Source organism: Panthera onca, chromosome F1, assembly GCF_046562875.1.
Source record: "Panthera onca isolate mPanOnc1 chromosome F1, mPanOnc1 haplotype 2, whole genome shotgun sequence".
NCBI lineage: Eukaryota > Metazoa > Chordata > Mammalia > Carnivora > Felidae > Panthera > Panthera onca.
This window is the reverse complement of record NC_138355.1, coordinates 17,802,126-17,817,720: the sequence shown is the minus strand read 5'-3', so window position 1 is coordinate 17,817,720 and position 15,595 is coordinate 17,802,126. Positions and strand designations below refer to the sequence as shown.

The 15,595-nt window shown below is 42.0% G+C and overlaps 1 protein-coding gene across 1 annotated transcript; it reads right to left on the bottom strand.

The window, feature by feature from the left end:
- Window positions 1–4,158: 4,158 nt before the first annotated feature.
- Window positions 4,159–15,319, bottom strand: FASLG (Fas ligand). Its single transcript, XM_060643539.3, has 4 exons — window positions 13,607–15,319; window positions 12,511–12,556; window positions 7,849–7,905; window positions 4,159–6,624 (listed from the first exon to the last, which is right to left on the bottom strand). Exons 1-4 carry the CDS (start codon window positions 13,955–13,957, stop codon window positions 6,230–6,232), a joined length of 849 nt encoding a protein of 282 aa, XP_060499522.1. The 5' UTR covers window positions 13,958–15,319; the 3' UTR covers window positions 4,159–6,229.
- Between the last annotated feature and the right edge of the window lie 276 nt (window positions 15,320–15,595).

Genomic DNA, 15,595 nt, shown 5'->3' with positions numbered 1-15,595 from the left:
TGACTTCCCACAGAATGTGATATTGACTTCATGTTATTCAACTGAGATGTAGAAGAAAAGATGATCCCATAGAGCTGAAGGAGCTTCCAAATGGGATAGAAGAGATATCTGCCTCGTGTTTCTCTCTGAAGATTGGAAGACAGACAGTTGGAAGGAGGAAGTTTTGGCAACAGTGAGAAAGTCATCACTGAGGCGATGCTTTCCTATCTTCTGGGTGAGCTGTAAGGAGCAGAATACCCACTTAGACATCTGTATTTCCAAAACTGGTTGGCCCTTAGGTGAATCCCAAAGGCTCCTGGCTACCATCAATAGTGTAAATATTTCTGGGGGTGCTTAGGTGGCTCAGTCAGTTAAGTGGCCAACTCTTTTTTTATTATTATTTTAATGTTTATTTATTTATTTTGAGAGAGAGAGAGAGCGAGCACTTGTGAGCAGGGGAGGGGCAAAGAGAGAGGGAAAGAGAGAATCCCAAACAGGTTCCAAGCCCAATATGGGGCTTGAACTCACAAACCACAAGATCATGACCTGAGCCAGAATCAAGAGTCAGATGCTTAACCAACTGAGCCACCCAGGCGCCCCAAGAGTCTGACTCCTGATTTCAGCTCAGGTCATGATCCCAGGGTCCTGGAATCCAGCCTTGCGTTGGGCTCTGTGCTGACAGCATGGAGCCTGCTTGGGATTCTCTCTCTCTCTCTCTCTCTCTCTCTCTCTCTCTCCCCCTCCCCTGCTTGTGCACTCTCTCTCTCTCTCTCTCAAAATAAATAAGTAAATAAATAAAACTTTTTAAAAATTAAAAAATAAAAAAAAATAAAATAAATAAATAAATAATTAAATAATTAATTAAATAAAAATAATTAAATAAAAATAAAAATAAAAATAAATAAAAATAAATAATTAAAATAAAAAAATTAAAAAATATATTTCTGTGTAAGGTTCATTTCTCAGTCTGAAGACCCTAAGGAATGGGGTTCTAATTCTACTTTCCTAGGATCACCTCATTCTGTCTGGATGACTCAAAACCCTGGCAAAGGGGAAAACAATACAAAACAAAACAGAAAACCAGAAAGTAAAAAATTTATCTCTACTAATACCAGAACTAAAACAGACCCCTTAGTAAAATGTAATTTAACATACAACTGGCACACTTTCAGATAAGGACCTGCAAATATCTGTGGCTTAACCCTACGGAAATCTTACAGTCTGGCTCGAAGGAGTCAGGATTCTCTCTCTAGTGCTCTTCTTCCAATGATCTATCAGTTCAAATGAGCCACACTAAAAATGATGGTCCCTGGTAGAGCTATTTTCCTACTAAGCTGTGGTAAGTCAAAACCTACTTCAGAGAATACAAGGTCACCACTCTGGGGGGCTAAGGAAAAACACAGGTTTTGTGTGGTTTTGGTTGTTTGAAAAGAAAGAAAACCTCAAACTACTGAACCAGAAGTAATCTTCATCTTCTCCTTTTTTTTTTAAGTGTTCTACTTTGAGTCTATCATTTCACAAAGTAACAATGGCAGATCCCATTTTAGTGAGCTAATCAAAAAAAAAATATATATATATATGTGTGGTGTGTATATATATATACACACACACACATATATATATATATTGGCATTCTTATGTTCCTACAGAGGTAAAGAAAAATAACTCAAGATTCCTGAAGGAACTGTTAGCATCTCTTTCCTGGAACAAGTACTTAAACCATGGTAAGTTATGGCTTTATCTTCAGAAAATCCCAAAGGCATCCTAATAGAGCTTAGACTTGGAGGGATAAAAGTGCCAGTAATACCACTACTAGCTGATGGCCTTATGTTTTCTCAGGATGCCCCAGTGCCATTCCTACTTCCTTTTTGCTCTGGTACCATTATCTAGAAGGGTCCATTGATTTCAAAAAAAAAAAAAAAAAAGGTCCAGTAAACTTCCCATTATGCTTAGAACTGGTGTACTTGATGTTTGGAGCCAAAAGAGGAGAAAAGGGATAAGGAGGGTTTCATCATGAGGGCTAGGAATACAGACAAGCAGCCAAAAGAAGGGTGAATATATACCTCCCTGACTTTCTCCATGACGTACTGGTCAGGAAGCAGATGAATCAACAGAAGAGTTTTAAGGAGAGCAGGTGACACACTTCAGCATGCATCTTTGATTTTGTTCATTAATTTATTCAACAAATATTTATTGAATATCTTCTAAGGGACAAGTTCAGCCTAGTTACCCAGCAGTTTTCCCTCAACAGTCTCCTGAATAACTCCTGGTAATGCCACACACCAAATAAGTTTTTCTCATTTTCCAGTGCTAAGAATTAGGATGCACGATTTCTTCCATCTGTAGCCTCAAATTCCCATTAGATAACCTACTCAAAGCTGGATAAACACTCACATACATTCATGAGACAATACTACGACTAGTAGTGAATATATTCATTAGGCTGAGAAACATACACATATGACCCAAACTGAGAAATATTTGCTTTATAATTAAGGTTATTGAGTCAACAGCTATCTATTGAGCTCTTAATATATGCCAGGCACTGGGTTTGGTGATGAGGTTACAGTGGTAAACAAAGCAGAAAAGGTTTTGCTTTTGGAACTTTTATTCTACTGGAAAAAACAGATATTTTGAAAGTTGTCAAATAAAGAACATAACCACAAGTTATGCTAGTTACTAAGAAGGAACTAGAGAGCAATAAAATAATGAGAAAAAGAGGAGGCTCTAGAAATGGTCTGAGGAGGTGACATTTAAACTAAGGCCTGAACGATAAGAAGTCAGTTACATGAAGAGCCTGAAGAAGGCCATTCCTGGCTAAGGAAATGGAGCCCATGTATGTGGAGACAACCTTCTCAGATGTTTGTCTCTACCAGGAAAATGAGAAATGCAGCCATCACTGGAGAAGAGGAAAGGTAAAGAAAGGTTTGGGATCTTTTTAGTTTGGGTTGGGCTGTCTTTTATTGAAAAAGGATACTTGAACATATGTACATGCTGATGGAAACCATTTCATAGACAGTGATGGTTTGAGAATCCAGAAGAAAGAACAATTTTAAAGAGGCAAAGTAGGGGAGAGGAAAAGGGTCTAGTGCACAAATGAAAAGATGGCCCTCTTCCTCCACTATAAGGATAAAAGAAAGAGATCATGCAAATGTGGGTGATTTGTGTTCTGGTGGTATAAGTGAGGTTCCATAGTGGGAGAAGGTGATATGGCAGGTTTGCAAGAGGAAAAGATAAGACATAATTGTTTCAAACAGTGGAAAAATGTGCTTGGCAGGGAACAGAAGAAAAAGTTCTAGGTAGGATTAAATGATATGTGACCACTAATACAAAGCAGTGTTCTCAATCAAGTAGAGCTGATTATGTCTTCCCACCCCCAGCTTGGGAACATTTGGCATTGTCTGGACATATTCTTGTTATCACACATGGAGGAGGGAGCAATGCTACTAGCATCTAGTGGATAGAGGGCATGGATACTGCTGAACATACTACAGTGCACAGGAAAACCCCCACAACAAAGAATTATCCAGCTCAGAATGTCAATAGAACCAAGGTTGGGAAACCCAGATATAAAGTGATGTCATACTTACATATAGACCATCTCCAGAAAGCTACAGAAGGAGACAGTGATACACTCTGTGGGCAGAAATGGGACCATGGGGCACAATGAAAAGAGGGTTTACTTCCATTCTTATACCCTTGTGTGCCTTTTAACATTTGTATTATATCCATGTATTGCTTATTCAAATCAATCAAAAGATAGAAATAAATCAGTGATAAAGAGTAATCTATTTAAGTAGACAATAGATAAAAAATAAACCAATCTGTCTGTTTGGGTAATTTTTCTCCAGCAATGTTCAGCTTTTAGGATGCCAGCTTAAAGAAAATGGGATTTTTGCAAGGAGAATACAGTGAAGGAAGCAGAATATTCTGGAGTTGAAAATTTTTCCAAGATAATGATTGTCCTGATAAGGGTAGAATCTAAGCTTATCAGAGAGAGGAGTAAAGATAAAGAAGGAGCTGATGGATATGTAAGGAATGATAGTTTATTGGAGGTCTCAATATGGTAAAAATATACATATTTTAGGAGAGAAAACGTTGAAGCAGTTGAGCTGTAATAGTAAGAGGTGATATTGTGAAAATAAGAAATCAAATTGTAAAGGAAAACCATAATTTTTTTTATTTTTAAAAGTGGTTTTTTTTTTAATGTTTATTTATTTTTCAGACAGAGAGAAACAGAGCACGAACGGGGGGAGGGTCAGAGAGAGGGAGACACAGAATCTGAAACAGGCTCCAGGCTCTGAGCGGTCAGCACAGAGCCTGACACAGGGCTCGAACTTGCGACCACAAGATCATGACCTGAGCCAAAGTCGCACGCCTAACTGACTGAGCCACCCAGGCACTCCAAGAAATACCATAATTTTTAACAATAACAAAGTCTAAGGAGAAGCCATGGTAGTGAATAGTTGAAAAAAAAAAAAGGAAAAAGTCATTGTGAGTGAAGAACAGAACAGTGTAAGAGACCAGGGGTTTGGATGGATCCCTCAGGTCAATGGCTTCTTCTGGAGCATGTAGTGCCTCTCACAGAGTGGCTTATTAATAAAGATAGATGCCATTGTTTAGACAGATGCCATGTATCAATACTTTATGTACATATCAGCCATTTTTGTCCAAGAGAGGTCAAGTGACTCGCCTAGTGATTACACAGTAAGTAGAGGAACAAAGATTGAAGTTCAGGTTTTTCAGTCCAAAGTCTTGCCCCTTCCACTCTGGTATGGCTCTGCCCCTTGGGGGGTGGGGGGAAATTGTCATCAAATCTATTGCAAGTTGGATGAGCTTAATACTGGCAATAGCATAGGTAATGAAAACTTTGGATAATGGGAAAGAGGCTGAGGGAGAGGGATGTCTGGCGATGACAGATTTGCTCCACAGTTCTTCTCACCCCAGTGAGTTCTTCTTAACTTGGCCTTAAGTCAAAATAAGTGAGGAAGCCATGGAGGAGAGAAATAATAAGGAAAAAATCCAAATCTTAGTGATTTGCAAAAAGCACATTCATAATGTTTATCTGTATTCTAAAATGTAATTTTTATTACATGTATTCTTTTCATTAAAATACACAAAATGTATATAAATACTGATTATATTATAGGAAAACAGCATCAACAGCTGACAATCAAAGAGTCTTGAGGACTATTTTGAGGACAGCTGAGTTCGTTGCCGAGAAGTACTCAAAATCTACCACTGAATGCGACCCATGTTTTCCTAACATATCCTTCCCAATCTCCACATTGTCCCTACTTAGGTAACTCTTCTAGTCACATGCATGTGAACATGTGCACATGCATGCACGCACACACGCACGCACACACGTGTGCACACATACACACCTCTACAATTGCACTGAAAATGTACATGCTGTGTAGGGAAAGGACCAACTTCCCAAAAGATCCCCCTTTCTACTCTGTTAGCATCACCTGGTAGCTCAGGCTATGCATTTAGAAATAAAGATGCCGCTGGGGTGCCTGGGTGGCTCAGTCGGTTAAGCGTCCGGCTTCAGCTCAGGTCACAATCTCGCGGTCCATGAGTTCAAGCCCCGCGTTGGGCTCTGGGCTGATGGCTCAGGGCCTGGAGCCTGCTTTCGATTCTGTGTCTCCCTCTCTCTCTGCCCCTCCCCCGTTCATGCTCTGTCTCTCTCTGTCTCAAAAATAAATAAACGTTACCAAAAAATTTGAAAAAAAAAAAAAAAAAAGAAATAAAGATGCTGCCAATGGGACATTGGCCTTTTTGTCTCTTTAGCTTATCATGCAAGCCTAGTCTTCTTTTTCCATCCCTTATACACTCATGTCACATCCATATATCTGAAAGGCGGCCTCCCCTGAGGTAGACAGTAAACTCACGCCAAGAGGTGAATTAATTGTCCTTTCCAATGGGCCAAAATGCTTTTGGCCACTTAAGATGAGTGTAGAACACCTTGGTAGCTGCTTCTCCCTGCCTCTGCATCTTCACATGGCAGCGAGAGTCTCACGTTCTTCAGTCATATTCCCCCTCCTGTCTGGCACATGGACCAGACAGATGGACATCTACAGTGAGATGAGGAACTTTAGACCTGCTGGACCCTGTAGTCTCAAGGTCTACTTGGCTCATGTCTTCTCACTTGACCTCAAGTGGGCTTAAGAAGACTCTCATTCAAGATCATATTCTCAGTGCCTGTAACAAGGAACCATATGGAGAGAATCCCAAAGTGCTTTTCTTAGAGCTTATATAAGCCAAAAAATGTCTTAGATTCCTCAAAACTGACCAGAGATAATTCAGATACATTGACATATAAATGGTCAGCACTGGTGAGATTGAATACTGCCCCCAGGTAGCTGCTGCGGGCCCACATCTGGCCAGTAGTGCAGTAGTTCATGATCTTCCCTTCCATCAGCACCAGGTCCTGGGGATACTTAGAGTTCCTCATATAGACCTTGTGGTTCAGGGGTTGGTTGTTGCAGGACTGACCCCTGAAGTTCACTTTGGAATATACAAAGTACATCCCAGTGTCATTGATCACAAGGCCACCCTTCTTATACTTCACCCCAGAGACAAGGGCAATTCCATATGTGTCTTCCCATTCCAGAGGGATGGATCTTGAGTTGGGCTTGCCTGAAATCAAATCAGAGAGGAGTGTTCAGCCAGGAATGCTCATGTATCCAACAAAAGAAGCTTCCAAGGCAAAAACTGTGGGCCTTTCCTTGAGCATATGACCAAAGTGACATAGCCCATATAGAACAGGCCAATGGGTCAGACTTGATCCATTACTGAATTCCTTCAACACCTCCATTAAATTGCTTGCCTCAGCTTATCATCTATACAACTGGGACAATAATATATATGCTAGTCAATTACAATGGGACATTATTGAGATTATTTTAGCTCTCTGGAACAAAGATTCTATAGTCGTCAGAACTAACACCAAAACTTCTAGGCTTCGAGGTCCCCCCAGTGAGGAGGAAAGCCAAACCCAAGGAACTCTGAAATCCTAAAGTTGGGAAGAATCTTTAGGGATCACCAGGTCCAACTCCTTGCCTACACTAAGGAGTCTTCAGTCCCCTACTTTGGGCTAAAATTCCCTTTCTTTTATGTCCCCACAGCTGTATATACATACCTTCACCAGAGAACACTCCCCAGTACTTAAATTACTGCTTATGTACCTGTCTTTCTCTATTAGACCTTAAGTTCCTTGAAGGCAGGAACCATGTGTTATTCATCTACATGTCCCCAAGACTTGGCACACAACATGTGTTCAATGAATATCTGTTGGTCCAAACTGGATCATTCTACAGCCTCTGCCTAAATAATTCCAGGGGCAGTGGCACATCAGTTTCTGTGATACTTTTCCACTTTCAGATGTTAATGGACTATACCCTGGAAATGCCCATACCACACTGTTATCAAATCATTTCACTCCACTACGTGACCACATGCAGGAAGTCCCGCAGTGCCAGGACTGGGCCTTTCTCTTCATTCCCAGTTCTACTCTTGCAGAAAGCAGGGTGAGGCTCTTCCAGAAAACCAGAAAAGCACTTACTCCCCACCTTCCCAGATCTCACCTCTTAAGCCCATGCCCCAAATCTCATACAGTTCTTTGGAATTATTGAAGAGTGGGCTCCTGGTGGAGCTCCATTTCTCTAGTTCAGAATATGGCCTAGACCGCGGTAGGGGTTCAGTCTGCATGTGAGGTTGACTTGACTAGAAACATAGGACCATTCTTGGGTGTCAAATACTGTCACCAGAAAGTAACAACTCCCTCAGAGCACAGTACCCAACCAGCTATGCAGCTTTCTGTCAAAGGCTTTCCCAAACCTCATGTACCTTCCAGATACAGACCTGTTAAATGGGCCACTTTTCTCAGCTCCTTTTTTTCAGAGGGTGGATTGAGTTGACCTGTATCATAGACAGATGAAAAATACATGTAAAAATGAGACACCAACCATTCTTTTGTTGGGACTCTGAACAGATCATTTAAATAAAAGTGATTTTTTAAAAACATAAGTGACAACAGTCTGACATATACTAATCATGCAAATGGAAACCATAGAACTCACAGGAACCTGTATTTCAGAAACAAAGAGGTCAAAAATAAACCAAATTGAAATAGACATGTGCATAGTTATAATGTCACAATAAAACAATAAAAAGGTTGATTTATAAAGAGCTATCAGATCAGTTACTGCATTTGAACTTGCCACAACCCTTTGAAGCAGACGTTATTGTTCCACCTTATAGATGGCTAAATGAGCTTAGAACTTGGGTGGCACTGACCCAGCTACTCAATATCAGAGAAGGATAGACACTCAGGTCTCCTGACTCCAAATTAGGATTTTTCTACTCTGGTTCTGCTGTCTGTAGCACTCCTCAGGACAGAGGCCAACGAAGACTGTGATTTCACCTCCTGGCCATTAGGTCTCCCCCCAGGTGGCATTTGACAGTCTGCCCAAATTAATCATCTTCAGATCTCAAATGCCTTGAATAGCTCCTCATTGAATATATAATTGTGTAAAAGTTTCCCCAGCCACACGATCTCTGCCTGTCTGACCAGCCTCATCTCCTCTACTTGCTCACATTGGCCAAGGCTGCACAACACGAGTTCTGATATAACCTGAACACACCCAGCTTCCAGCCCCTGTGCCTTTGCTCATGCTGTTCCGTCTGCTCAAAACGCCCTCCAAACAGATCCTTCTGCAAAATTCCTATCAATCCTCTAAATACCACCTACAACACCTCTTTCTTTGGGAAACCATCCTAGGCCTTTTTAATCAAATATTTCTCCCTCCTTTGAAACCTAGAATCACTCTGTCTTTACCTCTCTTGTCAGTTGTGACTCCCCGTTTCTGAGGTGCCTGTGTAACTTGACTTATTCCCCTCAGATTAAGGGCAAATTTCTTACTATATATTTAATCTACCAGAGTACTTAGCTCATTTTCTGACACAGGGCATATAGCCAGTAAATATTTGTTAAATTTAATTGGAGGAGTTAAAATAGACAATAGTTCCCAAGGTAGACATTGTGTCTCTGACTTCAGGTATTTTCATCAAACTGAGCTACCACTTAGCTAATGAATTCAGCTAAGGCATTCAAGAAAGATTCATAGAAAGGCACTCATCCACATCAAGTTCCTTGTGATTAGCCTGTAAGACTCACATATGACATGAGAATGCCCCAGTCAACTCAGAATGTTACTTGACTAATCATTACCTCTCTAGCCACCCAAGACCACCCACAATGAATGAGGTGTTAGTGAACAGGAAAGGCAAAACTGAGTCTCCTCTACATTCCTATACCACAAACCATCTGTGCAACTCGTCTGACATTCAGCCAAGTGCTGACAGGAAATGGAACAGAGAACCACATGTTGCGTATCTTTATATCCCTCACAGAGCCTTGTACAGTGTTATTCTCATAAAGGGTACTCAATAAAAGTATCTTCTGGATAAATATTGAAATAAACTGGAAATATGTCCTACGCTTCAGTGATGAATGTTTCCTGCCCCCAGGGTCTTTGCACATGCCATTCTCACTGCTGGAATGTTTTCCTCTATCCTCCCACTGCACCCGACACACATGCACACTCATACATACACATGCACACACACAGACACAACGCCTCCTTAGAGGGGACTTTCCAGACCACTCTATCTTATGTTGCACTTAGTACAATTTGAAATTTTGCCGTGGCTTGCTTGCTTTTGTTTATCCTTTCCAGCTTGCTGAAAGCTCTGTGCAGGCAGGACCCTTGTCTCTCTTGTTCTCAATCATCACCCAACACCCAGCACCCAACCTGGCACATAAGAAGCACTCCAGGAACATTTGTGAATGAATAAAAGACTTAATGAGTTAACTGTGGGAAAATGGAAAGTGAAAAAGGAGCAAATAAGAATGTTTAAATAACTAGTCCTTCTAGTTCTTTACTAAGAATAAAAAATATGCATATGCACTTATATAGCCAATATTAACCTAAGCATGCTGTTTTATAACTTGTTTTTCTAACATAGAATGCACAATCTCCATGACATTAAATGTCCTTCTAATATATGGATTTTAGTTGCTGCATATTAGGACCTCTGAATACACCATAATGTATTTAATCTCCTGTTAAGAGGCATTTAAGTTTCTTCTGACTTGTTTATTATAAATAGCCTAATAAGGAAGTGATGAACATCCTTATCTATGAGATTTTAGGTAATATCTCTGATTATTTTATCAAGATAAATTCTTTTTTTTTTTAATTTTTTTTTTTTAACATTTATTTACTTTTGAGACAGAGAGAGACAGAGCATGAACGGGGGAGGATCAGAGAGAGAGTGACACACAGAATCCGAAACAGGCTCCAGGCTCTGAGCTGTCAGCACAGAGCCCGAAGCGGGGCTCGAACTCACGGACTGCAAGATCATGACCTGAGCCAAAGTCGGACGCTTAGCCGACTGAGCCACCCAGGCGCCCCTCAAGATAAATTCTTAGTGATGAGGTTGCATGGCAAATGAACACTTTTAAATTGTTGGTACATTTTTCCAACTGCTCTTCAGATAAGGTATAGCAATTTACCTGTTCCCTGGCTGTCAACTAATGTTTAAGCAAACTTTCTCTCACATTTTGCCAATCTGGTTTTTTTTTTTTTTTATCTTTACTAATTGGATGGATGAAAATGGGTATCCTCTTGTTTTAATTTGCATCTCTTATCTTATTAATAAAGTTGCTAATTTGATTTCCATGGGATAATTCACCAATCTCTGGCCCATCTGGGTTGATGTAAAGAAGATACTTGTTTACTGGAAAAGGTAGACCTGACTCATCTGTTCACTTAACTTTTAGTTACTAAAATGATCCCAGAGAGTGGGTGAAAGATGAGTAATTAGGGACCTGTTTCACCAGCCACATTCCACTGATTTTCAAAGCTATTTTATTTTAGAAATCCTCCCAAGGTTTCATTTTTCTAACAAATATTTCTACTCTGCTTGAATACACCTGGACTTTCTAACACTTAGGGACTTGGACCTAGAACTAGAGACCAGAGCATCCAAAGGATGGCTCCTAAAGAGCCTACATTCTGGAGCAGTAGGATGACTTGGGTCACCTACGATAGGCACATAAGAAAATTTGGAAACAGCCTCCCCTCATTGGATGGCCAGTGCTGTCTTCTGTTTGCTTCCCAATTTCTAAGGATGAGATTTACCTATTGTCTTTGCAGACACATCTTGCTTCTCATCTTTATTTCTCATTCCATGGCCATCATAGACAGATGGAAGTTTCCCTATTTCCTAAGGCGCCAGTCTATATACTGGAAAGCCCTGTAGTTGACAAAGCATCAGGAGCCTGTGTTCCTTTCCTTCAACCCCAGTTCTACACCTGTGGTTTTGGGCATATCCCCTAATCTGTCTGGTATGTTGTTTCTTTTCTGAGAAGTGAGATGACTGGACTAGATTTGCTCCAAGCTCCCTTCCAACTCTTACCAAATCCAAAGTTGAGTGAACTTGGTTTAATAAACCAGAGCATCCTAAATCTACCTGTCCATAGTTTCCAAACTATATCCCAAAACTTCACAAGGTCAGTGTTCAACATTTTCATCTTCTCCCTTGCTCTGAATCTCACATAAAGGACTTTCCTTTATTATTGAAGGTAGCTCATGATTGCCTTTGTGGGGGAAGTTGGACTAGCCTTAGAAAAATGCCTAAAGTCTTTCCCCAAGTTTGCCAGTGAATGCAAAAGATCAACCCCAATGTGGATAATTAATTGCCTACTTTTTAAAAAACTTAAGGGCGCCTGGGTGGCTCAGTTGGTTGAGCATCCGGCTCTTCATGTTGGCTCAGGTCATGATCCCAGGGTCATGAGACCAAGCCCTAAGTCGGGCTCCATGCTGAGTGTGGAACCTGCTTAGGATTCTCTCTCTCTCCCTCTGCCCCTTTCCCCTGCTCACACTCTCTCTCTAAAAGCTAAAATAAAAATAGAAATAAAAATAAAAGCTTAATTATATAATATATCCTATAAAATGTATATCCTATATATATCCTATAAAATATATCCCCAAAATTTTTTAAAATAAAGCTTGACTCTTGAGTAAACTCTTAGAGAATTTAAAGAGGAGAAGACTTTTCCCAGAAACATCTGTCTGTTCCCCCACCCTGCCCCCCTCTCTCTACGAGTTATAGCCACTGCCCTGTTCATGGAAAGCAGGAGCCCTGAGGAAGGGGACAGGCCTGGAGCCAGCTGCTTAGGGGACAAAAGTTGTATATGTGTGTCTCTTTCCAAAGCCAAATGGAAATTATTTTGAATTGTGTGCAATATTCAGTTATATTGGTTTTGAATGATTAAATTCACTTCATGTTTAGGGCAGCTCAAGGAACCAAAATGACTAGAGATTCAGAATTAGCCAGGATTCCTTTTGTAGTATACAATTATCCAAGAATGAGATGGAATTCAAGGCATTCCACCAACGTGGTTCAGCAGTGAGGGCAGTCTTTAGAAACTCAACATACATGCATGAAAGAACTCACCTATTTGTTTCTCCAAAGATGATGCTACGTGCTTTTGGCTGGTGGACTGGCAAAAGAGAGAGAGAGAGAAAAGATATATAATAAATATGAAGTTCTTTATGCTTAAGGAGGCAAAATTGTCAAATAAACCAAATAAACCTGAGAAGGGAATCTAAACACCTCAGAACCTTTCCTAACTCAGACTTTGGCCATGCAATTGTTCTTACCATGCCTCCATTTGTGTGTGTGTATGTGTGTGATTTGGAATAGTTCTAATATTTTTAGGTATTTTCAAGGAAATTTAGTTTGGTCATTTAAACGAATTCACTTCTAAGCAAGACCTCAAAGTTCCTTTTCTTTTTTAAATCACTAAGCTCTAGGGAGGGAGGGGTTCAGCAGACTGACTTGCCCACTGAGAAAGAAAGAACCAGAACTGCCAGTCCTATTTTGGCCCCGATCCTTTCCAATATAGAAAGTATTCCTTTCACTCGTTGGAGCTTCCATTTCTCTGCCTACAGAATAGAATCACTGGAATGATCCATTTCTTTTTTTTTTTTTTTAAGTTTATTTATTTATTTTGAGAGAAAGAGAGAGAGAGAGAGCATGCACAAGCAGGGGAGGGGCAGAGAGGAGAGACATAATCCCAAGCACGCTCTGCACTTTCAACACAGAACCTGACATGGGGCTTGAACTCACGAACTGTGACATCCTGACCTGAGCCGAAATCAAGTTGGACAGTTAACTGAGCCACTGAGGCACCCCTAGAATGATCCGTTTCTAAGACAAGAAAAAAGGATTAAAAACTACTTCGCGGGGCACCTAGGTGTCTCACTAGGTCAAGCGCCCTCCTCTTGGTTTTTGGCTCAGGTCGTGATCTCAGGGTTCATGAGTTCAAGCCCTGCATTGGGCTCTGTGCTGACAGCACAGGGTCTGCTTGGGATTCTCTCTCTGCCCCTCCCCTGCTCATACTTTCTCTCTGTCTCCCTCAAAATAAATAAACTTAAAAAAATTTTTTTTAAATACTTTGCAAGTGAGACCATGATCCCTGTGGGCCCCTGTAGTCCTCCCCACCCCTGCCCTGTGGCTTCAGGGCACAGCCATCCACACAGCAGCTTACCTCTCTGAGTTCAGCCAGCTCCTTCTGGAGGTGGAAGAGCTGAAACATCCCCAGCCCCAGTCCAACCAGGGCCACCAGAACCATGAAAAACATCACAAGAAGACACAGCCCTGTGTTGTGGTCCCTCCTCGTCTTCAGAGGTGGCAATGGCAGTGGGGGCAGCGGTGGTGGCGGTGGTGGTGGCGGTGGTGGTAGTGTTGGTGGTGGTGGCGGTGGCGGCCTCCTTTGTCCAGGCCTTCCTGGCACAGAGGATGGACACGGGAGGACCGACCCAGGAGGGCCCCAGGGAGAGCTGGCCCTGCTGTCCACCCAGTAGATTTGGGGGTATGGGTAATTCAGGGGCTGCTGCATGGCAGCCTGTTCCTCGGGCTGGCCCCCAGTGAAGATGTCAAGGCCAGGACCGCTGTTTCTGAATGCTCCAGGGAAGAAAAGCCGGCTCTGTCTTTATAGAGTTTCCATAGGCAAGGGAAACACCTCTCTCGTTCTCTCTTTCCTTCTGTCTTTCTGCTTCTCAAAGAGACACCCACTCACTTTGCGTCTGAAGCTGAGAAGCCTCAAACCGGCTCAGAGCAAACCCCGGGAAGTTTCCGCCCACAATTTTCTGGTGAAAGCCTGCAAGGCCCCAGCAGCTGCTGCTGTGTTCCCTGAGATGCCTGTAGAAGAGCCTTGTCTTCCTTGGGCCCTGCGAGAGCAGGTGGTACTGGGTGTAGCCCCATGGGCTTTGTCCACTGCCCAGCACCAGGGAGAGTAGCCAGTGGGGTCTGTCCAGGCCCCCAAGGGCAAGACTGTGGAGCCTCAGCCAGAGGAATTGCTTGCACATCTTACCTTTCGCATGAGGGACTCACTCCCTTGCTGCTGTCCTTTCCCCACACCCAAGTACTCACACTGCAAAGCACTGTGACTCATGGGGTAAAAGTCTGCCCCACCCCCTCCCTAGAGATTAGACCCCAGGTGGCAACCCAGTGGCTGATATGCCTTTTGGACCCCATTGACCTGCTTTGTTCATGCCTCAAAATGTTTTTTGTTTCTTTTCACTGTTGTCCCCTTTTAAAACCTGGGATATTCCAGGGACACCTGTGTGGCTCATTTGACTGAGCGACCCACCTCGGCTCAGGTCATGATCTCCAGGCCCATGGATTGGAGCCCTGCGTCAGGCTTTGTGCGGTCACTGAAAAGCCCGCTTCGGTTCCTATCTCCCTCTCTCTCTGCCCCTCCCCAGCTTGTGCTTTCTCTCTGTCTCAAAAATAAAAACATCAAAAAATATGAAATAAAATTGGATATTCCACATTAAAATCTACATTTTTTTATTATTATGTTTTGAAACATTACAATACTGGCGTCCAGACCTGCACTGCTGCGGTCCTCTCAGAACAGACAGAGCTGCTCTAGGCCGGCCACCTGCTCCCCTCCCCACCATGCTTCACACCCCCCTCGCCCTGTGAAATGGCCTTCCTGGCCCCTGCAGGCATGTGTTTGCAGCCTGTGTTATGGTTGTCAGATGTAGTACTTGGTGCCCAGATAAATTTGAATTTCACATAAATAATTTTTAGGATCAGTATGTCCATACACAATGTGGGCAACACACACAAAAAATTATTTTCTGTTTATCTGACATTCAAATTTAACCAATTGTCCTGTATGTTTTTTTACTAAAGATGGGAACTCTACCTGGACTGACATCACCCTTTTCTCTGGCTTCAAATACTATTTATTTATTATTTTTTAATATATATTTTAAAGTTTATTCATTTAGTTTTGAGAGGGAGAGAGAGAGAGAGAGAGAGAGCAGGGGAGGGGCAGAGAGAGAGGAAGAGAGAGAATCCCAAGCAGGCTTTGCACTGTCAGCACAGAGCCCAATGCAGGGCTTGAACTCATAAACCGTGAGATCATGACCTGAGCCAAAATCAAGAGTCAGATGCTCAACTGATTGAGCCACCCAGGCACCCCTTCAAAGACTCTTGAAATGCCAGTAACTCCCAAGTGCTTGGC

Coding starts and splice junctions, on each gene's coding strand:
- FASLG (XM_060643539.3), bottom strand. CDS start 13,957: ATGCAGCAGCCCCTGAATTACCCATACCCCCAAATCTACTGGGTGGAC. Junction 12,557..13,606: donor AGCTGGCTGAACTCAGAGAG/GTAAGCTGCTGT, acceptor CTCTTTTGCCAG/TCCACCAGCCAAAAGCACGT. Junction 6,625..7,848: donor AAAAGTGGCCCATTTAACAG/GTCTGTATCTGG, acceptor ATTTGATTTCAG/GCAAGCCCAACTCAAGATCC.